Source organism: Gasterosteus aculeatus, chromosome 13 (assembly GCF_964276395.1).
Source record: "Gasterosteus aculeatus chromosome 13, fGasAcu3.hap1.1, whole genome shotgun sequence".
Lineage (NCBI taxonomy): Eukaryota > Metazoa > Chordata > Actinopteri > Perciformes > Gasterosteidae > Gasterosteus > Gasterosteus aculeatus.
The window spans coordinates 4,833,213-4,861,082 of NC_135701.1; the positions used below are offsets into that span (position 1 = coordinate 4,833,213).

Here is a 27,870-nt window from a genome sequence, read left to right on the forward strand (position 1 = left end):
ATTATGGGAAATGAAGATGATAATCCGAGTGTTTCTGACAGTGAAATACTAAATTGCCGCAGTGTATTTTTCCATTTTTAAAAAGGCTATTATGCACAAACTGCAGGTAATTTCATCTCTTAACAAAAATATCCTGATAAATTGAAATGGATATTAGAGATGAACTCTTCACTGAAACGCCACAACACGGTTTAATTAGTATATCGGTTAGGATAAGAAAAAATAGCAACGTATTCCCTAAACTCGTCCTTTGCTACTTTGAGTGATTTAAGTCTTCAATAAAAAATCCTAAAACACTGAGAGCAAAACAAGTGTTGAAACAAAATGGAATATTCGCGTCACCAGTGTGTTATTGTATCTACTAAAGAGACACTGCCAAGGTACAACGAGCCTCCAGCACGCTGTGGACGCACACACGTGACACAAACACGCCAAAAAAGCATCAGCGCGCCAAAAGCGTCTCAGGAAAGAGCAGCTCCGGCTGTCTCCGGCGTAATGCTGAGAACGGCACGAACCGCGCGCGGACGCATCCCTCAGTTCGGCTACAGTCGGCTCAAAAGAACACGTGGAAACATAGAAAAACGCCTCGGCGCTTCACACACACACACACACACACACACGCGCGCGCAGGTAAAATAAGACACCCCGGACGCTGAGGATGACTGTGTGTGGCGAAGAAGGCCTTGGATTCTGCTCTACAGTATGTTGCCAACGGCGAGTACAATTCTTAGTATCAAACGAGGGATTCAACCTGAGTTCATACAACAGTCTGTACCAAACACACTACGTGTATTTGTTTAAAAAAAGAAAGAAACAGTGTTAGATAGACGACTGTAAATTTGACTAGATTAGTCTAGATTTTCACACGATAGCGTGGAGAGAGATGCTGGATATCTATTCTCTAAGGCTTCCAAGTAAGCACTTGTTTATTTACATATAAGCTCTAATCCCCTTGTGAATCATTTCTACGCCTGACAAAGATAATACTTTCATCCTCGCCTACGCCTCCATCTTTACAGCGCAGGTGGGTCGCCTATGGGCTAAGAAAAAAAGTCTTTGCTGTTCTCAGTCATCACTCCTTTGTGTGACGTCCTCCCCGAACCCTAGTTAGCATCTCCTGACACGATCAGGAAGACGTGTCTCTGGCTTCCCGTCCCTCCTCGTGTCCCCGCGCCTTTCTCTTTCCTCTGGGAGAAAGGCAGAAAGTGAAAATGGAGATGGGAGAAAAGGCCTTGTCGCCTCTGAGTGGGGAGGAGTGGGGGGGTAGGCAAAAAGACCCAAACTGCGCTGGTAAACCGCTCCAGCTTCGCCCGCGGAGCCCCGTCTGGGAGACTCCCGGGACGGGTCCCTTCAACCAAATCGCCCCGTCCGCCGAACAGCGAGGCTCGCACGTGAGATAACTGCTTCAAAAGCCGACAGAACGCGCGTCGGGTCACAGGAGGTCGTCGTAGTCCATCAGCTTGGAGTGCTGGCGGCTCTTCCACAGGCGGAACAGACGGAAGTCAAAGTACATCTCGATCATCTCTTTGCCTGCAGCCGGGGGGGAAAACACAGGAGGAAAGGTTCAAGGGTGCACTTCTACCGAGACCCTGAACTCACCACAGTCACCACAGGCATCCTGGCATTATTATATTCATGGACAACCGTCTGTCCATTAGTAGTTTGGTTCTTTAAAGCAGCATATCGCACTGGTCCTCCTCCGCTGGAGCCTTTCCAGGTACACACGTTGTTCATCTTTGATGATCATTAGGACACTATAAGCTGAATAAGCCCAACAGGCGATAACACTCAAAGCTAAACAATACAACCAAAATATTTCAGTATATCTCACTAATATAGTAAAGTAACGTAATGTTCGGTTGCCTTTATTGTTTGGCAGCACTCCGCTTGGAAGGACAGGAATGCAACCAGCATGTTTGGATTAAGCAGCTTTTCATAAATCGAGCCTCTTATTTCTGGGCTACAAAAACTGACCAAAGAAATGGCGACAATTCTTGCCACAACTGGGAGGCCCTTTTACTATTAAAAATAATAAATAGGACACGTACCTCATAAAATACTGAGGTATGTGTCCTGTGTATTATTAAGGCATTCCGTGAGGTTAAAGTAGGTCTTACTTTGTGTTTAGGTTTCGCTGGTGATGGATGTTGGGGGATCAATGCAAAGGTACTCAGTGACCGTGACATTATGGATGAAATGTGCGCGTTATCAATTCAGCTGCCAATACTGCGACTGCGGCTGCAGCGAGATCCAGCTGGGGAAGCGTTTCTGTCACGGCGTCATCGGTCATAGCGTTGGTTATTTTCAAAATAAAGGACATGCCTGGTGATTTTAGGAGGTTGTCTTTTGGAAATGACAACACACCTGGAACAGTGAATGTTTTGCATGATGAATAAGCTATGATGGTGTCCATTTTGTATCCAAATGAAAATTTATATATTGTATTATTTATTTAATTTACATGGTGTGACAATAAGAACTGCCAGTCGGTCCAGACGGACTTATTTGCACTATGCGATGGATCGTCGGACATTCATGGTTCCCAGGTGATGAATCTTACTGGATTTATTGAGCTCTAAGTAAAATATATATGGATGAATTTAATCCAATGACTCATTCTTGCTAATGCTGCTAATTGTATTGTGTCTAATGTGTCTAATTTCCTCTTCGCAATGCTATGTATGTCGTTTATCTCACCTCTACATGTTGCTAATTGCTGGCTTTATTTAATGTGCAGGCCTTTGAGGCTTTGTGACATTGATATTAAGCAATAATAAACTTCCACTTGATCACAACCAGGACAGTGATATTAATGAAAAACATTACGTGCTGATTGCTTCTTCTGTGGCTCAATAATGGATGGGAAAACACACGGAGGTCAATAACAACATCTTAATGGGAAAATAATTAGCACCGCATTGATGGACGTCGAGAAAATGAGCGATGAGGGGATGCCGAGTTTACGCCTGCACGTTTGCTCGTGTTCTCTAACGCGCTTTCTCCGCTGCTCAGCGGCTCATGGCCATTGATTAATGGCCGCAATTAACATTTAGCGAGCGCACAGGTAAGGCTGTTTGCACAGTCTGTGTGTGTTTGTGTGTGTGTGTTTGCAACCCCTTTGTGAGATAAAGGCAAAAATCAGACAGCAGGAAATGTGCCACTTGGGATTTTGCGAGCGTTTGGTAGCGTTGTGCTCTCACCCTCTGCAGACAGCTCTAGTGGGGACTTGAAGTCGACGGAGGAGGGTCCCAGCAGCCTCTTCAGAGTCTGAATCAGCTGTGTAGGGGAGAGGGGGGGGGGTGGAAGGGGGAGACAGAATTACAAAAAGGGACCGCTGAATTCAAAATGTCTTTGGCCGTTGTGAAAAAACAAACACAGCGCCGGTGAGGAGGGCCGGTCCATGCTGCTGTACAGATATACTACGTGAAGATGGGTCAACAGCTGAGTATCAGTAAAAGGCCGCCGTGGGAAGGTTCTGTCTCCATGTGAAGGCTCCGGGTGAGGAGCTCTGTAAGGGCCCCGGCAGAGCAGCTTCTCATACAGGCAGGTCGACTGGCCTTCAGAAGCTGATGCATTTATGATCTGAATCAATGACGTCATCGCTTTCTTCACAAAAAATCGGTAGAGGCGCTCGTTAAAGCTCCTTTTTTAAGAAAGCCTTTATGTTTAAAGCTGTCTCTGATTGGAATAGCTATGAATATGGGATCAATACCGTTGTTCTTATTAAAGAATCAGTTTTGAATTCCCATCTTATGACGTCTTTACTCAATGCTACCACTGATATTATTGTTTAACATTAACATGTTCATTTTGAATGTCTTAGTATTTCATATCCATTTTTTTGCTCATATTTGTATCAATTAACAATCTTAAAGTTTTGTTTGTATGATTGTTGTTTGAGGACCCTCCTTGAAAAGTGAGAGTACATCTCATGGGTTACTTATACATTATATGAAACCTCTTTATGACACCGGTATTTAAATGGCAGTAGTGTTCTTAATGCTTGTATTCCTCCTACAAGCAGTGAAATGGCAGTTTTTATCCACGTCAGTCTGAAACATCATGTCATTATTTCATCCTGTGAGAAATGTACTGTATGTCAAAATTAGCATGTTCATTATTGAGTGTTCTGGGAGTCCGTCCTTGAGTCCTGCAGGCCGCGTGAGCCAAATAAAAAAAATCCCCTCAAGGCCTTTCTTGACTTTTACGACAATGAGACGGACGGACGCGCTGACCTCCACAGTTGACCCTAAAATTGATTCAGTTCATCCTGGAGTCAATCTTAAAATTGCATCCAGTCTTCCTCTGGAGTGTGTGTGTGTGCACAGTGGAAACACACAGCTATGAATGCCCGAGCAGCAGTGTGTTCCTCAAACACCTGCACACGAAGCTGCACGTGTCGCATTCTGCATTTAAGCCGAGATCTGTTTCCAATTCTATCGGCAGGATGCTTTTTCTGTGTTAGCTACTCGTTGTGTTTTCATTGATCTTCTGAATGTGAAATCAGCGATTAACATCCCAGAATATGACCGAGGGGTCTTTTGAACAGTGATAATGTCGATTGTGCTTAAGGTTTCGGGGAAAACTGAAATGATGTAACGCAAATCAGCTCTCAGTAACTTCAGCAGAGTCCATGAAAAAAGGCATTGACGGAAATAAAAAACTAATCTATCTAATTAATGAAGGAAGTGGTTTGTGGTCCTTTTGATGTTCAGACCTGTAATCATCAAATCTTTCTGAGCAGATGATGAACTGGAAACAAATCAAATGTTAATCTTGGGTTTAATCTGTCGCTCCTTAGAGGAGAAATTTAGCCTTTGAGATGATCTATCAGCCGGACCAGAACGATCACTCCCCCGGCCGGAGCCGTTGCTGGCACGGAGGGATGAAAATGAAAATATATGGCGCATGTACTGCTCTGCCTTTTGTTTTCGTGTGGATGAGTGTGTAGCAAATCCAGTAGTATTAATACACAGAGCCCGCTGTTAAAGAAACTAGTTAATAAACACAAAAAAGCGGTCTTTTATTAAGAGGCGTTCTCGGAGTTTCAGGATAAAAATGTGCAAATTTATCGGGCAGTTCTAAAGAGGGCATGGATTCAGATGAAGAACTTTCATAATTCTTCACGGCATTTAGGATGATTTTGGACTCATTTTGCCTCAAATGTAAGATCACATTTTTACCTACATGACGGAAACTGTAGGATAAGATTGGCCATATTTTGCAAAGATTGTATCTTTAGACATTGAAGTTCTTATCTGAGAGGAGCTATATTTCAAAGCCCACTGTCCTTCAATACTGCATGCTCAAATCAAGCCTCAGTTCTTATTGTTCTACAGCACGGTTCCTTTCTTTAAAGGTTTGGTTCTCTTTGTGATGGTATCACCATGTCACTCTCGCCTATGGAAGTACAGCTAGCGCTGGTCAGGGTCTCTGAACGTATGAGACATGCTGGTCTTGAAATGGAAATAATGTCCATTGGGGCTGTGGTCTCGTTGTGTTATCACCCCGTCTCCTCCACTGTTTATCTGGAGCCAATCTGGTGACGTTTGTTGGAACATAAATATATGTTATTAAGTCGAAGCAGAAGAAAATCCGGAATGTCACCAGATGGGGTCCTAAGGTTTCCTTGTAGGGCCTCGTCCAGTTTAACAACATAGCACCAGGGTTAAGAGGATCAGATTCTGCGCCGTTGCCCCCTGGCTTCTGCTCTTCACCTCATAAGCGTGCTCCACCTTCAGAGCTGTAACATCATCAGGTCACTTACAGTAACACAGACGATCCACTCTTCACCTCTAACGAATGTTTTGTTTTTTTATGGTTTAAACACATTCCCTCCTCCTTATGTTAAGGGATCTCTAATTATACAGATATTCTGGTTGCCTGGAAACCTCACAGTGATAAAATAAGAAGTCAAGGGACACAACCCCCATGTAAAACTACCACGGATGAAAGGAACACGATAAATAGCCGTTTGAAGGCAGATCTGCTAGCGTTAGCTGGCTGTCTTTTAGTGCTTTTTTTTAATCTAACATTAGAAGCCACAATCATCGTGAAGCTCCACTACAGGACAAAGAACTACTCTCTTTATCAAACGTAGACACATCCAAAATGAAGGCACAGGAAATTAACTAAAAGCCCAATACTAATTCACTCCACAATATTGTTGAGAAGAGATGGAGCTAAAACAAGTTTAGACGCTTATCATTACCGCAGATCGCTGTAGAAACTTTTCTCCTCATAGACGATGAGGAGAATATTCCGGTGGCCCTGAAGTGCAAAACACAACGGCAAATAGGAACGCACAATGGATAAATAGGAAAACACAACGAAATGATCTCCTTACGGAAAGAGTAGGGCCTTATAGCAGAGGACGGACCCTTCTGATTGGACAGACGCGCTATCTGTCTTTTAATAGGAAATGACACAGGGCTCTCAAGTGTCACGCATTGAGCGAGACAGTCACGCACTCCCGCCACACATCCAATTCCCCACGCCAAGGAAACGGACTCCGGTTCCCGAGCCGTGTCGGCCGTAGCGTCTGCCCCCCCCCCCCCCCCCTTATTATTACAACACCTAAATATAATTGAACAACAAAACAGTGGTTAAACAATGGGGAAACACTAGTAGGACACTTTTAAGACACTTTTAAGACACTGGTAAAACATCGCCATCTCTCCGTGACTTTCTGCTGCGGCTCTCCTGCTGCGTCACTCCCCCCCTCATCACAGGCTCTCAGTCCCGCCTTTGATTTATTGATTGACAGAATATCTAGAAAGGGGCATTTCTCAGCTTTCAGAATCCGATGCAAATAGTTAAGGAGTCACAGTCATTTTAATCCTCCATGTCACTTTCCGTCGCCGGCGAAAAGGCTTCGGATTAAGAGGGTTAAAAGAGCGACAGTCCGTCTGTCCAATCAGAAGGGTCCGTCCTTTGCTTCCTGCTATGAGGCCCGACCCTTTCCGTAAGAAGCTAATGTCGTTGTGTTTTCCTATTTGCCGTTGTGTTTTGCACTTCAGGGCCACCGTTTATAATACATTGCAGCACATCACATCACCCTGAATGAACTGAATTTAACTTCTGTTATGCATTTTAATATTAGTAATTATTGCATTGCATTTTAAATAACTTTTTTAATGTATTCAGTTCGATTTCTACGAATACTGCTGAGATGTTATTCAATGCCACTTTATTCACTTAAATTGACAGTTATCTACATATGTATTTTGATTCAACTGGTAGGCTACAATATATATTGTATATTGTCAACCACTTCACCAAGAAAATAGCTGACATACGCTCCTCCTTCTCAAACCCACCTCCTACTTCTCGCGTCCCACCGACCTCGCCTCTTTCGCCCTCACTTTCCTCTTTCACCGCCCTCTCTCCTAACCAAATTCTTACCCTAGTAACCTCTGCCCGTCCGACCACCTGCCCTCTTGACCCCATTCCATCACATCTTCTACAATCTATCGCACCTGACCTTCTTCCGTTCCTCACCTGTCTCATCAACAACGCTCTGTTATCTGGTTGTTTTTCCAATTCTCTGAAGGAGGCAAGAGTCAACCCTCTCCTGAAGAAACCCACCCTCAACCCTTCTGAAGAAAACAACTACAGACCGGTCTCTCTTCTTCCCTTTTTGTCCAAAACCCTTGAACGTGCTATCTTTAATCAACTCTCCTCTTATCTCCACTGTAACAACCTCCTTGACCCCCACCAGTCAGGTTTCAAGGCAGGCCACTCCACAGAGACTGCTCTCCTTGCTGTCTCTGAGCAACTCCACACTGCTAGAGCCGCCTCTCTCTCCTCTGTCCTCATCCTTCTGGACCTCTCTGCTGCATTTGACACGGTCAACCACCAGATCCTTATTTCCTCCCTTCAGGAACTTGGTGTCACAGGCTCTGCTCTCTCCCTTCTCTCGTCCTACCTCGACGGCCGCACCTACCGGTAACCTGGCGAGGATCTGTGTCGGAACTTCTCTTTCCCGGAAAAGATTCGCTTACCCAGGACTTGACAGTCAACTTTGGAAACTCCGTACTAACGCCCACTTTGGCCGCTAAGAACCTCGGCGTCACACTCGACAGCCAACTCTCCCTGACTCCCAACATCACCGCGACAACGCGATCCTGCAGATACACGCTCTACAACATCAGGAGAATACGTCCCCTTCTCACTCAGAAGGCAGCGCAGGTACTGATTCAGGCTCTTGTCATCTCCCGCCTGGACTACTGCAACTCCCTCCTGGCAGGTCTCCCTGCCACCGCCATTCGACCTCTGCAGCTCATTCAGAATGCAGCAGCTCGACTGGTCTTCAACCTTCCGAAATTCTCCCACACTACTCCACTCCTCCGCTCTCTTCACTGGCTACGGGTGGCCGCCCGCATCCAGTTCAAAACATTGGTGCTCACGTACCATGCTGTGAATGGATCGGGTCCAGCTTACATCCAGGACATGGTCAAACCCTACATCCCAACCCGCACTCTCCGCTCTGCATCTGCAAAACCACTCGTTCCTCCCTCACTGAGAGCAAAACACTCGACTAGGTCTCGACTCTTCGCTGTCCTTGTGCCGAAATGGTGGAACGAGCTCTCTGAAGACACCAGGACCGCAGAGAGCCTTCACATCTTCCGCCGCAAACTAAAGACACACCTCTTCAGACTCTACCTCAACTAAAGACTAACAAATTGTAGCACTTAAATTGTACTTGTAACGTCACTCATCTATAGCAAATTGTAAATTGGCTTATTTGAGGAAATTGCACTTTCTTGTTTCTTGTTCTCCTGAGTTTGTACCCTATGGTTGAATGCACTTATTGTACGTCGCTTTGGATAAAAGCGTCCGCTAAATGACATGTCATTGTAGGGAACCTTGTAAGGAAAAACTGGCCCATGTCACTTAACTGGATGTGTGTGTATTGCTCTAGAGCATTTCCAATAGGAGCAGCCACCATGCAGTCTGTATTAACGGCAGTCAACAGCAGAGGGACATTTGTGAAGAGAAAACGTAACATTTTCATGTTTCAGCCTTTCATTCGGAGGCTACAGGTAACATTGGTATCAGACACTGAAGGGAATTGACCATTTTTTGAGTAGAAAAGGATGCCAATAGCAGCTTGATTGACGCTACGGACAAATACACTCTGCAGTGGACTTTAGATTTCTTTTTTACATGCAGTTGCACTAGGAGTTGTCTCAAAGAGCTGCGAGGACCAACGCAGGGTGGAGCATCGTCTAAAGGTAGCTCAGCCTTCAGTCTATTAATAGTGACTCTCCAGCTGAGCTTGCAGCAGCCTCCCAGCTCGTCCCCCTCTGTGACTTGCACTGAATCGCTGTGGAGAAGATGCCAAATGTCACTCAGCTCTGCTGGGACTTAACAGCACACCAGCAAACCAGGGCGGTTGGAAATGTGTGACCGGGTTTCGAGGGACACGAGTTTCTTTGCTGTAACGTTGGTTAGTTAAAAAATGCACACAGTTGTGGTCAAGTAAGTAAAACCCACATGACTGACCTTCACGCAGGACATGGTGAATCTGATATTGACTGAGGGCCATTAGAAATCCGAGTTACGTTGAACTCACCAGGAGACCTCTCCCAGAGGTGTGGACACTAACTTTCACACCTTTACGGATCGGTATAAATACATTTGATTTTAACCTTTCGATCTGCGATGTCCTCTGTTCGTCTGGCGTTTCTTCATGTTGAACACAACAGTTAATTCATTTCCTGATCAGATGGTTTATTATTTTGTATTTGTTGCATTGGTCGGTTCTGACTTCTCTGAGCATTTGCTATAAAAAACGCTTGAAGCACATTATGTTTCGTGTGTCTTAATAGGGGATCAAATAAGAAATGTTTAATAAAATAATTGTTTTAGAAGTATTTGATCAAAATGAGTTGGACTACGTCAATGTAATCCTATTGCATGGATGTTGTTGGATTGAGTTATGGATACACATATTTATTGGTAAATTGAAAAATTTTGGGGAGGTGTGGAGAAAAGGGGACAGGATGAACTAGGAGAGGAGTGGAAGAGAGAACATATATCAAGAAGAATAGAAGAAAAACAAGAAATAGGGGAGACAGAGAGAGAGAACAAGGACAAGGACCCATTCAAGGAAATTAGTTTGTTTAAAATGAGTGAGTAGTAAGTTGTAGGTATTTAGTAATTCTATGTGGGGTTAAATTTGTATCGAGCAGTCCACACAAAATGAAAAAATTAACTAAGCATGGTTATTAAGTTACATGAACTTAATTTTTTTTTTGTTGTACTACTTGATTTGGTACTGCGTACTAAAAACGACTAACCAGTGAGAGGAAAGGGGAGAAAGTATAAACAGGGTTAGGGTTAGGGTTAGGGGGGGTTACGTTATATGGTGAATAGGGTTAGAAGAAGTGAAGTTAACCCAGGAGCACCAGAGGCCTGAAACTACAAAATAAAAGTCATGAACCCAAAACGTGGCAGTTCCGGTGAGGTTGGAGTATCACAGTTGGATTCCATTGTGTGGCAGTGTGCCTCCTAAGTCTTGGAGTGGTCCAGGTTTGAGAAAACCTCTCCTGAGTCAGATGATTCCATATTGCTTTCAAAATTGCTGAGATATTGATGACATTTGTCTGAATCAAACCCAGGGCAGACGACCATCAGCTCAATGGCAGCTTGTGTATAAGAGCTTCTGTGAGCAAACTCTGCCAGGTGACTCATGGTGACAAAAGAATGTTCCAAGGCTTCCTGAGGTTTTATTCTCATCTTGGCACTTGAATTGAGCAACATTTGAAGGAGATTTAAAAATGACCTTGTGTCTTCAACTTCAACCTCCTCAATTGCATTTGAATATTTGTTTACTGCGTCAGCCAAGTTTCCAATTTGGTCAAATTCCCACTCTGACAATTGCAGCTGGTTATCATTTTCCTTTTTGTACTCTTCCGGTGTCTTCAGTCTCCATTGTCCAAGTGTCCTCTTGAAATACCGGTGAGTCTTTTTTCCAACATTAAGCAGGAGGTGTTGTGGCTGACCGAGCAGACAGCAAATAGTTTTCATTACGTCGTACGATGATACTCCATTGAAGATGTTCTGGCAAAAAAACAAAGCCGCCAAGAGACATCCCAGTGACCACATGTCAATGGGTACAGATATGGGGAGTCCCAAGGACACTTCTGGTGCTCGGTATGCATAAGGTTGTACAATCATTCCTTCCTGTACTCCGAAGGCTGGCAGGGCCACACCAAAGTCAATTAATTTCACTCTGAAGGGCTCATCTTGGTGGTTGACGAGCATAACGTTGTGAAGTGTTAGGTCTGCATGAAGGAGGCCGATACCCTTCAGGGCGTTGAGTGCTACAAGTAGCTGATGAGTTATAGGACGGATTTCATTAAGAGTCAATCGTTCCTCTCTCTGTAACATCAAATCCAAAAGACTCCTGTCTAGCAACTCAAAAGCGATGCAAGACTTGTCATCGACTATGAAACTGTCCATGAATCTCACCAAGTTGTTTTTCTCTGGGTCAAGTGTCCTGAGCTTTTCCAGCATTTTCACTTCCTTGGCATAATCATTGCCGTCTTTGAGGATCTTTATGGCCGTATTCTCATTTGTATTCATATTGACACACTTGGCTACTTTGCCAAAACCTCCTTCTCCAATAAACTCCAATACTTTGTATTGTACAGACTTGTTGTTGAGTATGAAAAGCACTTTTTCCTGCAATGGTTCCGGTGAGGTTGGAGTATCACAGTTGGATCCCATGCAGTGTGATTCCTCAGTCCCGGAGTTGTCCATGTTTGAGAGAACCTCTCCTGAGTCAGATGATTCCGTGTTGCTTTCAAAATCGCTGAGATGTTCATGACATTTGTCTGAATCACACGCAGGGCAGACGACCATCAGCTCAAAGGCAGCTTGTGTATAAGAGCTTCTGTGAGCGTAGTCAGCCAGGTGACTCATGGTGACAAAAGAATGTTCCAAGGCTTCCTCAGGTGTTATTCTCATCTCAGCATCTGGATTGAGCAACATTTGAAGGAGATTTAAAAATGCCCTTGTGTCTTCAACTTCAACCTCCTCAATTGCATTTGAATATTTGTTTACTGCGTCAGCCAAATTTCCGATTTGGTCGAATTCCCACTCTGACAATTGCAGCTGGTCAAAATTTTCCTTCTTGTACTCTACTGGTGTCTTCAGTCTCCATCGTGAATTGGGAGAGCAGCGTTCCCTCTTGAAATACTGGTGAGTGTATTTTGCAGCATCTAGCAGGTGGTCTTGTGGCTGACCGAGCAGACAGCAAATAGTTTTCATTACGTCGTACGATGATTCTCCATTGAAGATGTTCTGGCATAAAAACAGACATGCCAAGAGACATCCCAGTGACCACATGTCAATGGCTTCAGATATGGGGAGGCCCAAGGACACTTCTGGTGCTCGGTATGCATAAGGTTGTACAATCATTCCTTCTCGTACATCGGAGGCTGTCATGGCCAAACCAAAGTCAATTAATTTCACTCTGAAGGGCTGATCTTGGTGGTTGACGAGCATAACGTTGTCAACTTTTAGGTCTGCATGAAGGAGGCCGATACCCTTCAAGGCGTTGAGTGCTACAAGTAACTGACGAGTTATAGGACGGATTTCATTAAGAGTCAATGGTGCCTCTCTCTGTTCTATCAAATCCAAAAGACTCCTGTCTAGACACTCAAAAGCGATGCAAGACTTGTCATCGACTATGAAACTGTCCATGAATCTCACCAAGTTGTTTTTCTCTGGGTCAAGTGTCCTGAGCTTATCCAGCATTTTTACTTCCTTGGCATAATCATTGACGTCTTTGAGGATCTTTATGGCCGTATTCTCATTTGTATTCATATTGACACCCTTGGCTACTTTGCCAAAAGTTCCTTCTCCAATAAACTCCAATACTTTGTATCGTACAGACTTGTTGTGGAGTATGAAAAGCACTTTTTCCTGCAATGGTTCCGGTGAGGTTGGAGTATCACAGTTGGATTCCATGCAGGATGATTCCTCAATGCTGGAGTTGTCCACGTTTGAGAAAACCTCTCCTGAGTCAGATGATTCTGTGTTGCTTTCAAAATCGCTGAGATATTCATGACATTCGTCTGAATCACACGCAGGGCAGACGACCATCAGCTCAAAGGCAGCTTGTGTATAAGAGCTTCTGTGAGCGAAGTCAGCCAGGTGACTCATGGTAACAAAAGAATGTTCCAAGGCTTCCTCAGGTGTTATTCTCATCTCAGCATCTGGATTGAGCAACATTTGAAGGAGATTTGAAAATGCCTTTGTGTCTTCAACTTCAACCTCGTCAATTGCATTTGAAAATATGTCTACTGCATCAGCCAAATTTCTGATATAGTCGAATTCCCACTCTGACAATTGCAGCTGGTCATCATTTTCCTTCTTGTACTCTTCTGGTGTCTTCAGTCTCCATCGTGAATTGGGAGTGCAGCGATTCCTCTTGAAATACTGGTGAGTGTTTTTTCCAGCATCTAGCAGGTGGTCTTGTGGCTGACCGAGCAGACAGCAAATAGTTTTCATTACGTCGTACGATGATTCTCCATTGAAGATGTTCTGGCATAAAAACAGACATGCCGAGACACATCCCAGTGACCACATGTCAATGGCAGCAGATATGGGGAGGCCCAAGGACACTTCTGGTGCTCGATATGCATAAGGTTGTGCAATCATTCCTTCCTCTACATCGGAGGCTGGCAGGGCCACACCAAAGTCAATTAATTTCACTCTGAAGGGCTCATCTTGGTGGTTGACGAGCATAACGTTGTCAACTTTTAGGTCTGCATGAAGGAGGCCGATACCCTTCAGGGCGTTGAGTGCTACAAGTAACTGACGGGTTATAGGACGGATTTCATTAAGAGTCAATGGTGCCTCTCTCTGTACCATCAAATCCCAAAGACTCCTGTCTAAACACTCAAAAGCGATGCAAGACATGTCATCGACTATGAAACTGTCCATGAATCTCACCAAGTTGTATCTCTCTGGGTCAAGTGTCCTGAGCTTTTCCAGCATTTTCACTTCCTTGGCATAATCATTGACGTATTTGAGGATCTTTATGGCCGTATTCTCATTTGTATTCATATTGACACACTTGGCTACTTTACCAAAGTTTCCTTCTCCAATAAACTCCAATACTTTGTATCGTACAGACTTGTTGTTGAGTATGAAAAGCTCGTCTTCTTGCAATGGTTCCGGTGAGGTTGGAGTATCACAGTTGGATTCCATGCAGGATGATTCCTCAATGCTGGAGTTGTCCACGTTTGAGAAAACCTCTCCTGAGTCAGATGATTCTGTGTTGCTTTCAAAATCGCTGAGATATTCATGACATTCGTCTGAATCACACGCAGGGCAGACGACCATCAGCTCAAAGGCAGCTTGTGTATAAGAGCTTCTGTGAGTGTAGTCAGCCAGGTGACTCATGGTGACAAAAGAATGTTCCAAGGCTTCCTCAGGTGTTATTCTCATCTCAGCATCTGGATTGAGCAACATTTGAAGAAGATTTGAAAATGCCTTTGTGTCTTCAACTTCAACCTCCTCAATTGCATTTGAATATTTGTTTACTGCGTCAGCCAAATTTCCGATTTGGTCGAATTCCCACTCTGACAATTGCAGCTGGTCATCATTTTCCTTCTTGTACTCTACTGGTGTCTTCAGTCTCCATCGTGAATTGGGAGTGCCGCGATTCCTCTTGAAATACTGGTGAGTGTATTTTCCAGCATCTAGCAGGTGGTCTTGTGGCTGACCGAGCAGACAGCAAATAGTTTTCATTACGTCGTATGTTGATCTTCCTAAGAAGATGTTCTGGCAAAAAAACAGACATGCCAAGACACATCCCAGTGACCACATGTCAATGGCTTCAGATATGGGGAGGCCCAAGGACACTTCTGGTGCTCGGTATGCACAAGGTTGTACAATCATTCCTTCCCATACTTCGGAGGCTGTCATGGCCAAACCAAAGTCAATTAATTTCACTCTGAAGGGCTCATCTTGGTGGTTGACGAGCATAACGTTGTCAACTTTTAGGTCTGCATGAAGGAGACCGATACCCTTCAAGGCGTTGAGTGCTACAAGTAACTGATGAGTTATAGGACGGATTTCATTAAGAGTCAATCGTTTCTTTCTCTGTATCAAGAAATCAAAAAGATTCCTGTCTAAACACTCAAAAGCGATGCAAGACTTGTCATCGTCTATGAAACTGTCCATGAATCTCACCAAGTTGTTTCTCTCTGGGTCAAGTGTCCTGAGCTTTTTCAGCATTTCTACTTCGTCGTCGTAATCATTGTCGTCTTTGAGGATCTTTATGGCCGTATTCTCATTTGTATTCATATTGACACACTTCGCTACTTTGCCAAAAGTTCCTTCTCCAATAAACTCCAATACTTTGTATCGTACAGACTTGTTGCAGAGTATGAAAAGCTCTTTTTCCTGCAATGGTTTCGGTGAGGTTGGAGTTTCATAGTCAGATTCCATGCAGTATGATTCCTCACTGCTGGAGTTGTCCATATTTGTGAAAACCTCACCTGACTTTGTGCAGATGAGTCATTGTACTGGGGGTAAAACGTTTTTTCAAAATTAGACAGATGCTCACAACTTCAGCTCTCAGGAGCTCTGCAGTGGCCCCTTCTGTTATGCTCTGAGTTATGGAATGCCTCCTATTTCTAAAGAAGACTGATGAGATCACATGACAGGCATGTAACCATAGCAACCAATTTACGTCATCAAATGGTTTCTATGGTTACATTCCTGCAAAATACGTCATCATTTTCTCCAGTGTCTTGCGTTTGTCTGTGCCACAAATTGTCGGAAATGAACCATGACGTAGGCGGAGAGCTGGCGGAGGTGCGAATGGCCCGAATTAGCATATGAATGCAGCGAAACCGCGGGTGGCCGAGCCGAGCGGGCTTGAATATCCTTACTCCTTATTGGATGAAACCACAACCCACTAACAAATAAAATCACTCGTGATTGGCAGCAAAACCACACCTGGGCAGACCAGGCTTGAGTTTCCTTGTTCATGATTGGATGAAACCACAACTTTCAATCACTCGTGATTGGTTGGCAGATCTGTCGCTGTTGGTCACCCGCCTTATTTTATTTATATGTATATTATATCATATTATGCTGTATATTCATTTCATTGTTATCCTATGTAGGCTACTACACTATTATTAGGATACCAACCAGGACGTCAATGAATTTATAGAGAAAATGAACATTTGACACATGTTTATGCAAAGAGAGCTTTATTAACAACACACAAACAACAACTACATACAAAGTGAGGATCTGCCCACACTTGGGTAACGGCGGTTTAAAAACTACAGCTCAGTAAACTGTCCGTTTGCCTCCTCGGGGTCGTTGACCGTCACTGGCGCCGTGTTTTCCGAGGCAGGTCTGTTGTGCAGGCGGCTCGTGTGCGTGTGGCGACCGTACGATCCACCCGAGACGCCGCCAACAACGCCGTCCCCTCCGCCCGACGCGAGCTCCACGGTGGCGGATTTCCACCTCGTCATCAGCCAGCTCACTTTGTCTCGATTCCAGCAGCTGTAAAAACAACAATGAATCAGTACTGTGCGATGCGTACGGACACAACACATCGATCAATGCACCTGAAACAAGTCAGCAAATAAACTCTGACCCGCTTTCTTCTCGCTCGACTCCGCGCTGAATCCTTCGCAGCTTCCTTCGCAATGAGTGTTTTCCGCCTGAACCTGAAGCTCCTGCGTCCCGTCTCACAATACGTCTCACAGGCGGCTGGAAAACAATTACATGTGTGGTATGAATACAAAAAAAACCAAACGCAAGTCGCAGTAACATTTAACAAGGAAGGAGAAACAGTGTCACTTACACACAAAGAAAACGCACTTTAATAAAGCGGGTTCTGCTCACTTGTAAGGCTACTAGGCTACTCTTAGCTTAGCTTGAGGCTACGCTACTCTTAGCTTAGCTTGCAGTCATCGAGCGTATTCTTACCGCTATCGTGGGATCGTGCGCCCGTCTCCTCTCCTTTGAGTCGGTTCCTCTCCTCCATGGACACAAACCCGCAGAGTCCCGAACGCTCCAGTGGAGCGAACCGCTCGTTGATATCGGCGGTTTGTTGTTGGAGTTGACGAGACGATCCACTGAGAGCTTTCAGCTGCTTCTTCTGTCTGTCTGCGGACCGGCCGAAAGTTGGTGACCGCGGAGAGGAGTTGAAGGCGAGTTGAACGCGAGACGTCGTCCCGCCATTATTCACGAAGCAGCAAAAACCAAACAAAGGAACTGGAGATACAGTTCTTCTGAATGTAGTAACACGCTCGTCTTGCAAGTACTGCTGTCTGAGTCGTGCCTATGACCTCACACGTGATTGGACGAGGAGTCTAAGGGTCCTCCAATCACATACGAGGTTATTGTTATACGGAAGGACCAGTATTTTAGGAAGACAAATGGTTGCGACTTTGAAACAGCTGATATGCTTCATGTAAAGCAGTGTTTTGGTGTCAGCAGAACGACTTTCCCTAGAAACTGTACAGTGGTGCCTCTTCTCCATTCCACCAGACACTCCTGAGTCTGACAGACATGCAATGTTGACAATGTATCATCACATGTACCCTTGTGTCACTGAGGTGGAATGTTTTGCCGTGACTTGTAAACGGGTAACATATATGAATGTAACTTACTCAGTCGATAGATGCAGAGCAGAAAGGTCAGCATGTGTTCATGCTAAGTGGTGTGGAAACACAACAGTTTTGAGGAACCCGTCCTTCTAGCAGAACTACGACCAGCCATTATAAAGCAGTTTATAGTTGTTAATGTTGTGTCAAAGGGTACGGCATTTAAACATGTTCTTGCACAAGTTTCCTGGCTTCATCTCCACCCGGACAGACATTTTTATGGAAAGCCAATAGAAGTTTGGGGCTTGCAGGGAACAGACACGTCATACAGCATCATTTCTGCCAGTTGAGCGCATTGCTAGAAGATGTGTGGTTAATACATCCTCTGTGCATTTAAGTAAGACCAAAGCAAAGGTCACTGTAGTCCTGCCACTATGCACTGTAGTTGAGCTCTAGCAGACTGTGATCTCTGCAGACTCCTCATGCTGATTCAAATGTTGTTTGCATGGAATGCTCATTTAACCTTGATTAAAACTCATTTTTTAAAGAAGTGTTTTTGTGTATCTTTTTTACATAACATTTGCCTTTGCTAATGGCGTACACAGTAATCTAGCATATTTTAATTAAATAAATCAATTCAAGCTCAAATGTAAGAGTCTATAATCAGGCTACTGAGCCTGATCTATTTGTACCAGACATTTTCTTACCTTTAAAAAAAATGTCACCTGGGCTAAAACTGCCTCTGCGACCCTGATTTGCATTTGTATAGCTCACAGCATTTTCATTTACATGTCAAAGCCTCCCCTAGAATTAGGAGGAGGGGGGTCATGGGGGCACAAGGGAGGCCCACGTCAATTTATGACAATTTAACAGCCGCAAACCTGAAATTCCACGACAATTTACAGTGCGGCATACTGCCGAAAATCCCACTTTTCATGCAGTGGCAAGATCAAAGAGTGATGACACTATGTCGGATGTCATCAAATTGTTTCTATGGTTACATTCCTGCAAAATAAATGCTTTATTTTCTCCACTGTATCACACACAAAAAAACTATACTTTAATATCAGGAATCAACAAAAATATCCCAGACCGCTATGCTATGACAACAATTTACTTATCTTTTTCTTTTAAACGCGTGCATTAATATTTTTTGAAAAATATTGATGAAAAGCAACAGTGTCGATGCACGGGGCAATAAAGTCTATGATAAATAAATAAACAAACCAACAACTTCCACACACAAAGACGCGACTCTCTAGGTCGTCTTCAACAAAACACGTTACTCCACCTGTTGTTCTGGCGGTGAATTGCTCTGCAACACACGCAAGACTTTTAGAACCATGAATTGAAAGGAGTGCGTCGACGCAGAAGCCTGCGCCAGCCTTAAGTTATGCATCTTTAAATTTGGGCGCTTTTGTACCGATGACAAAAGAAGCTCAACCCTTTGGCCGTGCCGAGTGCAGCGGTACATGTGCTTACAGAAGACGCTGCGTGAGGCGCTATGAATATTTCAGTGTGTGTGGGCAGGTTACCTGTATGGGAGTGCGGCTACATAAAGTGAGAGCGCATCAGCGTCTGAGCGCGCGGGGGGCAGGTGGGGGGGCGTTGTTGTGGCAGGGTCAAGTGTGTTGTTAAACGTGTGAGTGTGTCATAGTGGCGAGGACGAGTGGGTTTGGCTTAATTGAGTTGGTGTCAAGGGATCTGTTCTCCCTGTCATTCCAAAGTGCTGTGTGTGTGTGTGTGTGTGTGTGTGTGTGTGTGTGTATGTGTATGTGTGAGCCCTCAGAGGGCGCGGTGAAGGCATCTCTACACACTCCACAAACTTTCTTTACATTATTTTATCTTTCGCATGCACAAACAAGCGCTCCCTCGGTTCTTTTTATCTATAATACCTATTTGCAAAGGATCTTATCTGCATGGTTCTATACAGAGCACATACCTTTGTGTGTGTCTGTGTGTGTGCATAGCTCAGATGTTGTGCTTCATGTAGACATTTCAAGTGAACTCTTGCACTAACTACAGGAGGGTGAGAGTCTCTGTTTGTTCCCACAAAAAGGACCACTACCTTTTCCCCATTGGCGCTGCCCAGCACGTAGCAGCCCATGATGTGAATGAGGTTGGGCTTTGGGTTCAGCTTGCTCATCAGCCTGCCGAGCCGCCGCCAGAACCTGAGCGCAGGGGAGAGAAGGACACGAGGGGGGAAAGGAGGACAGACGGGATGGTTGGTAGGAGGGTTAAGGGTCGGAACGGAACGATTCGACGACAGTAAGCGGACAAAGGTCGCACTTCTTTTGACACATTTTGGCATATTGTTATTGCAATTATTTAAATGTATAATCCAAGCGTGAAAGGGTGAAACTGAAGATGGAGATATAAAAAAAAACCCTGCTAGATTTATGGGTACAACCAGAATGAAGTCTTACTGGATCATGTCGTCTTCCTTCTCCACCTTCGCAAATGTGGCCACTTTGTTCTTCAGCAGGTACAGATGTCCAGGTCCTCCCTGAGGAAAGGTGCTTGTGTTATCATGGATTCTGTTAAGGGTAAAAGTCCTTCATTTTCTGTAGGATTTAAGGTTTTGGTCAAAATAGTTTGAGCCCTTTTGATAAGAGACCAACATGAGAAATGTCAGTAAATGTGGATAGGTGCTCTTTAATATTCACTCCAGCGAGGATTCAGAATGCTTCAGATGCTCAAACACAGTCAGAGAAGAGAAAACATATATAGTTTATAGGGATTCTACCGCGACATCTTTACTTTACTTATAACGTCCATCTGAATATAGTATTGACTTTATATAAAGATGTGCAACGTTACAGTTCGCCAAAAAGTGAAGACGAAGCCTCTCTTATCGCCCCGTGGTAGCTGGTAGTTGTATATCTCATCAAGACAGCAGGAGATGTGTTACTTTAAGCTGCCAAATGCAAATATCTTTCGCTTAAATTGATTTTATTGATATCTTGAGAAGCTGGTATCAGTTTTTTGCTGAATTAATTAGTTAGAAATAAGTCTTCTGCCACATTGCAAGCAAACTCTAATGTAGAGCACAAGTCAATGATTTCACAATATTGCCCCGTCTCCCTTGTCACTCACCTGACAGAAAATGAGCATGTTCCAGATCTTACAGCCTTTCCTGTAGGCCGCCAGCTTCTTCTCGATCTCCTCTGGACGCAGAATGGGAGAGAAAGAGAGAGGGAGAAAGGTGTCACTTTTCCCACTCAGCTGTAATGGTGAGACACATAAATTGGTTTTCTCTTGAGACGTGCACACACACACACACACACACACACACACACACACACACACACACACACACACACACACACACACACACACACACACACACACACACACACACACACACACACACACACACACACACACACACACACACACACACACAGTACAAAAACAGTGAGTCATCTCGGCCCTCCAGCAAGCTGAAACTTAGTCGGTCCTCATCTTTTCCACTTGGAGTCATTTTCACTTTAGAGCTAAAAATAAAATAAAATCACACAAATGTCACACTCACCGAGGATGTCGTCAAACGTGGCACGTTCATGGTCCTTTAAATGGAAGGTTGAGGCAGAATTAGTGTTTATTTTAAGCGATACCCTTCAAATCAATCAAATCAAATTAAATGACACCACTTTGGATAATTTACAGCCAGAGGTCAGATTGGATTTACACATTCAGATTTTTACTCATTCACAATTACAGTACGTGATCTTTTTGAATAAGTTGATTAACAAGGTATGCAAGTCAAAACCAACAATTATAGTACCCAGTATAGTACCAGACTCAGCTGACCTGGATATTGTTTAAAACATGTAATACTTTATATAATACTGTTCAATATGTATTTGTATTGTATTTGATCACAAACCAAAGTATTGGACAAATTGAAATGTTGACCTGCAATCGGCTCTAGATGAGCAGGTAGAGGATTATCAAATTTATTACAATTCATCCTGAGGGGAACATGTACGTACCAACCAGGGCGATCAAACTAGTATCTGTTGAAACTTCTTAAAAAGGGGGGTTATTCTTGGGATTCATCATCCAAGACATGTCATTACCATTTTATTTATTTCATGAAAGGTTTGAATAACTGCCAAGACAATTATTATAATAATATAATAATCCTATTATGGATTTGGCAAAGCTCAAGAGGATTTTGCATCTCAATTAAAATGTTACGTTCTGTGTTTCTCTTTCCTGGAGAGAAAATACCAGCAACAGACCGTCTTTAATTCCATCTGAGCAGACAAAGAACAAGGTGCCACTTAGGAGACCATTAAAGCCAACAAGTCGCATATATCTTTAGAGAGACACCCTCTCACGAGAGGGACTGAACAGTTCCTCACTAAGACGAAAATGAAACCTGCCAACTGCACTGAATGACTCCATCACTCGCTGGGCCAACGCAGATCTTTGCTTAAGATCTTCAATATGGCAAAACCACTTGCCGTGGGTAATGGTTGCAGTTGTCCATGGTTGCAGTAGTTTCAGCTTTTCAAATATCTTTAATTTCACCAAATGTATTCAAATAAAAACAGCCTGGTGCCGCATGGTTACTGATGTCAGAATATCATGTTGTATCTTAAGACTAAATGAATCAATACAGTAGAAGGGCTGCTACTCACATAAAGAATGGGGATGATGGAGGGGTCGTCCCTACGAATGATGTTAGGGACATATTCAGCCTTTGGAACCTTGGAGGAAACTAGCTGTGGAAAATAGGACACAGACGCAGAAAAACGTGACGGATGCATTTCGGTCGGCTTAGAAAACAAATTAGAAAATCGATTGTTGAGATGCGCACCATGATTTTAGGTGGGATGAAGTCCTCTGCTTCACAAGCGACCCTCTCCATCTCCCTCTCATCATCCCAGTCGGCATCCTCATCAGGCCCTTCATCTAGAGTCCCTGAGGAGCTCTGAAGCTCGCCACCTGGCACACACACACACACACACACACACACACACAGGAACAAAGGGCGAGATGAAAGGATTACACACAAACAAGATTAGAGAGCAGCATGCTCCATTTTAAAAGAGCTGCACCTGTTATTTTTTAAACATTTTTTGGGCCCAGAGCGGGAGGAAGAGAGGAGGACGCTCTGCTGATGCATCCAGGCGACTACGGCACACACGGCAACAGGCGGATGGACAACCAGGTGGAAAGATGAGGTTGGATGGCGAAGCGATAAGAGTGGAGACATTCAGAAGAACTGTAGCCACACAATCACAGAATCAGCAACAGAGTGTGCGGCCGCGGTGGCATCGTCTTGTTTGGAACGATGGGAACTGACTGAGACGATGCGTTACTACTTACCCATTGCATTAGCATTTCATTTGACTTTATTTTATTACTTGTGCACTGCTGTCTTGTTGTCTATTGTCACACTGTCCACTGTCGCGCACCAACCGCCAAGACAAATTCCTTGTATGTTTGACATATTTTGGTAATAAAGGTTTCCTGATTCCTGATACGTGTCAGCCTTAATAAGAGCTGGTCAAATGCTGGAAAATGCCAAGGAGAGGCGCTTGGAACGGTACTTTGGTTCCTTCCTTATTTTCTTTTAGCGTATCCTATACCAAAGTAAAAGGGGACAATGGCGCCCCACAATTCTTTGTGTCGACATGACAGCGACATTTAAAGCGAAGCACCAATCGTACAGAGATTGTCGCTGCTGATTTTGTACAGGTGATGTGTACAGTTGCATTCTAAAGTTGCAGTTGTCTTTTCCTGAGTCCTTATGAACTCTGCACCACTTTTCCTTGACGTCTTTCCTTCGACGTCAAGGAGAAGTGGTTGATGAAAAGACAGTCATTTCTGTATGTTGTGCGGCATTTTGTTGTTGGTGTGTGCGTGAGGGGTGGAGAGCGTGCCACTCACTGTCTCTGGAGTCATGCATTGAGTCGGGCTTGACGGGTGTCGGGTCACTCCACGAGCGGCTGAAGCTCTTGGCCCGGCGGTCGGCAAAGGCTGATGGAGTCGGTAGGAGGGGGAGGGTGGGGGGGCAAATGCGTCATTCTACAGCACACGCACACACACTCCAAACCCCAGAAATCACAGTTCCATCTAGTTGCCCCATTGTGTGTAGCAGCCCCTGCTAATGTTTGTATTGTGGTAATTCAATATTACTGTTATTAATAGTACTTGTATGGAGCTGATTTGGCAATAATGTTGCTGTTATTTAGAGGTGAACAGCAGGGGGTGTGGCCACATGGCGTCATCACTGGGTGTGGTTACAGGTGCCTCGGAATAAATACCTGACTTGTGACAAGTGCAAGTTGTGATTATTCACTCGATTTAGAAAATAAACTTTGGATAGATCGAGAGAACATTTGTGAGGTAAAATGTATCTCTGTAGATTCATGCTTGTTTTCATAGATTCATAACGGTTTCCATTGACCAAACAGTAACAAGTGAGGGATCTACGAGTTTTACAAAGTTTCCTCAATCCTTTGGTTGGGGGGATGTCTTACCCTTTACCACCAAACATATGAGCCACTCAAATGCTTCAAAAGGTTCACTCAACGTTGTAAGTGTCACATACAAAAATCTGATGAATCTTGCTCAAAATGTTTTATTTTTTAAACTTTTGTTGATAAACATTTGATGGAAATATTACACAGCAAACACTTGACTCACATGACGGATCAGCTGTTTAGCTGTCAGTGTCTTTCTGGTTTTATATTGATATCTGCCATGCATTGTAAACAAATATGCAGACGGTCTCTTGCACCGTTGAAGTTTCCAGCACAGACTCAATGTCATCAAAACAACACAATTCATTAGTTAGTTAATTGTGGCAAGACTCAAGACATACACAACAACCAAACACTTCAGTAAAGACTGACCAAATCACCTTCAAGGGGGATTTTAAGGAATAAAGTTCAGCTGGTCTGATTCACAAACACACTCCGACGTGCACAGCACCGCTGCTCCATGCATGAAGCACAAATAAATCCCAAAGTTATCGCTCACACTGTTGAGCATGAATGTATGGAAATGCTCTGACATTAGCACACTGTACATACAGTACATGTACGCTGACTGACAGCAATACTTACTCTGGACCTTCATCCTGCGGCTGCCCACCATCCTGAGGTGCTTACGGAAATTTCTACCAAATTTAAGAAAGAGAAGACAAAGAAATCAAGAATGACAAACATAAGTCAAGACTTCTTATAATTTACTGTCCCAGATGAAAAGAACTGGTCCCAAAACCAGCTCCAAGTCTCTAGTACCAGATGCTAATGCATTAGCAGGCATTATGCTAAAACCTACCTCAAAGATCCTCTTGTAGTAAAAAGTATCTATTTTTTCTAAAATAATAAATACATTGCAGTACCTTAATAATCTTCTTAAACAAAACATAATTAATCTGCTGTGAATTAAAGTTGTATTATTATTATTTTATTATTTATTCTTACATAAAAACATCTCTATTTCGGGATCCAAACAATGAGAAATATTTTGCTCAACTTAACTTTAAAGTTATTTTTGTCCACTTAATGTATATGTTTACATAAAAATGTCAAATGTATAAAATAACACATTCATATTTTGCTTTTACTATACAAAACAAGCAACATTTTCAGCTACCTGGAAAAAAATAAGATGCAACTTGAGAAACAGATTAAATATTATTTTAAATGACCAGGCAGGTGGAATCATATATTTCATCCAGATGGGCTTGAATTTGATTGGTTTCCTTAAACCCAAAGACTAAAGACATGAAACAGTTTTATATCAAGTGCATGCAAAGCAGATTATTTGGGACCCGAGACAGGACCCTGAGGCACACCACAGGAAAGAGCAGCAGTTTTAGTGATGTGGGGACCAAGTGACACAGAAAGAACTACAATCACAGAGAAAGTCTCCCCAGGCTTTTGCCTTTCTGTGAGGACGCTCTGATCTACAGTATCAAAGGCTGCTCTAAGATCCAATAGCACCAAAAGACAACATTCACCCACATCAGAAGAAAGCATTACGTCTTTGGAGACTGAGACCAGCAGTTACCACGGAAGTCTTCTAGCGGAAACCAGGTTGGAGCTAATCTAAAATGTTTTGTGCAGTGAAGACAGGAGAGAGCTGCTTGGCAACAGCCCTCTCCTAAAGGTTGAGATAAGATGCAGCTTAGATATGTATATACCGGTTTAAAATCATCATGTTTTTATTTAAAGCTACCAGATAACCAAATTCTATTAGATGCCAACATGAGCAGATGAATCCTTGAGTTATATCCAAGTCTTTGACCAACAGTTCAGTTCGTTTCATCCAGATGGACAGCTGGCCAAGTTCACGAGAATAGACAACAAGACAGAAGGCCAACTCGAATAAATGATGCCAGCTTGTTAATGGACAGAGAAACAAACAATGGCCTACTTTGCTAATAAAAAATACATTCATCAGGACAAATTTGAGCTGCTTCTCTAACATTGTAAAAGACCTTGTCACAAAGACGCCATCGGACCCAATTAGACAGGAGTTGTTGAGTTTGAAGGCTAGATTAACTTAACCATTTTAAAAATTATATTGTGAAAAAAAGCAGTGAGAAACTGATGAGGTCCATCCACAAACCCCACAGCTCATTATTTTTAATTGGCCCCACCTGTAGTCAGTGATTACAAGCTTTGCCCATCCAGTCACCGTAGATTGTGCCACTTTCAAAGGACAACATGACAGAGAGCCGATACCAAACTGACGACAGTGCTGAAATCCAAACGGCCGCAAGGTCCATCAAAGTGTCACCGAAGAAAACGCAGAGCACACACCCTCCCACGTGTGTTTTCGCCAGCTATTTTGTATCCTTAGTTCAGTTTCGTTGGCCAAAAACGTTGCGATGTCGGTGTTTATTTCAGGAGTCGGGAGGGCATGGCCTGAAATAGCGGGATGACTCAGAGGAGAGGGGGATCTATGAACCGGTCGGCGTTATTTTTTCGGACTTACAACAGCTTTTAAAATCACTAACACCCGCACATCGAGACTGCTGAGTCAAATCCAAGCCGGTGAGTGTGTGTCTGTGTGCAGCTATCGAACCCTCTCAATCCGGCTGTGACCTTTTTCCAACGCGCACGCATACACACACACACACACGCACACACGCACACGCACAAACATCACATCGCATGTCTAAGCTTTGGTGGATGTGAGGTTGTTTGCCAATTATTGATTGATTTGTAGTGCAGTGCACACGGAGCAGTGGGCTATACACCTGTGTGTTGATAGAGCCCACTTTGACGCTTCAGTGTTCCGTTAGGAGCGCTGGTCAAGTACAACAGCGCTCCTAGATGAGATGAGAAAGGACTTGAGGAAAAAAAGCTGCCTTTGGCATAACAACGCTTCACTTTTAATCAGAATCAAAGTTTAATTTATGAGTGTTGGCTCTGCTAGCTTCAGGAATGAGAAAGTTAGTGTTTATTTTAGCAAAAATGTCAATCCTGCCCCGGGGGTAATCAGTGCAGGGTTCCACCGGGCAGGTGATCTCACCAGGTCCAGCTCTCCACTCTGCTCAATTTAAAATACGATCCTGGTCTATTTCTGTATTTCAATAAACTTTTCTTCCACCGATACAAATGGAAGTAGAATCCTCTTACCTCCGTTGGCCGCGGTACTTATGACAGGGGCAAAAAAAAGGTGCTGTTATTCAAAGTCTTTTACGTTTGTTTCATTTAACAACATTTGGTTTCACATTCACAATGTCGTAGGTTCAGACGGTCAGACGTCTTTATTAAGACAGGAACATTGACCGGGCGTCCATAAAGCAGAGACACCGCTGCACATTTGTTCGGATCCAATACCCTGACCAACCTGCGATACTGCCCCTCACTACTCAAGGTCCATTCCCAACCTTGTCAAAGGCAGCTACAAAGGGCGGGTCTCGTCAAAAAATTCAGACTGATAACAACATTCAAAGAGGGTGCAATAAATCAGTTAAATCAATTATATAGTTAAGAATTATTGTTGGAAAACACTTGACAACAAAAGTCCAACAATTAGAACAAACTGTGGTCCATCTCCTCTCATGGTTTCCCATCAGACTCTCATACATACGATGGCTGGTTTGACCATTAAACAGGTATCACCTTTCATTCTGTGTGGTATAAAAAAGGTCTTAGAAACGCCTCCATCAGCAGATTTTGTTCAGTTGTCATGGTGACGGCTCATGGAGAGGTGGCTGAGATTACTTTGTAAAAGCTAAGAATTACCTATACTGTAGCAAATTGGGTATTTTCAACATAGTGAACAGTACTACAGC

General features: G+C 43.6%; 1 protein-coding gene and 1 long non-coding RNA gene across 2 annotated transcripts in view; both read right to left on the bottom strand.

The window, feature by feature from the left end:
* Nucleotides 1-755: 755 nt before the first annotated feature.
* nsmfb (NMDA receptor synaptonuclear signaling and neuronal migration factor b) overlaps nt 756-27,870 on the bottom strand; it is a 43,947-nt gene continuing 16,832 nt past the window's right edge. The window contains exons 7-16 of the mRNA XM_078087083.1: nt 24,680-24,732; nt 23,499-23,588; nt 22,423-22,550; nt 22,244-22,327; nt 21,130-21,163; nt 20,691-20,761; nt 20,021-20,100; nt 19,663-19,765; nt 3,201-3,276; nt 756-1,530 (exon numbers count right to left, since the gene is read on the bottom strand). Coding sequence (XP_077943209.1) covers nt 1,433-1,530; nt 3,201-3,276; nt 19,663-19,765; nt 20,021-20,100; nt 20,691-20,761; nt 21,130-21,163; nt 22,244-22,327; nt 22,423-22,550; nt 23,499-23,588; nt 24,680-24,732 — 817 coding nt within the window. The 3' untranslated portion in view covers nt 756-1,432. The remainder of the gene's footprint in view (nt 1,531-3,200; nt 3,277-19,662; nt 19,766-20,020; nt 20,101-20,690; nt 20,762-21,129; nt 21,164-22,243; nt 22,328-22,422; nt 22,551-23,498; nt 23,589-24,679; nt 24,733-27,870) is intronic.
* On the bottom strand, nt 16,228-17,359 carry LOC144386336 (uncharacterized). Its single transcript, XR_013452039.1, has 3 exons — nt 16,975-17,359; nt 16,640-16,755; nt 16,228-16,545 (listed from the first exon to the last, which is right to left on the bottom strand). It is a non-coding gene; the product is annotated as an uncharacterized LOC144386336 (long non-coding RNA).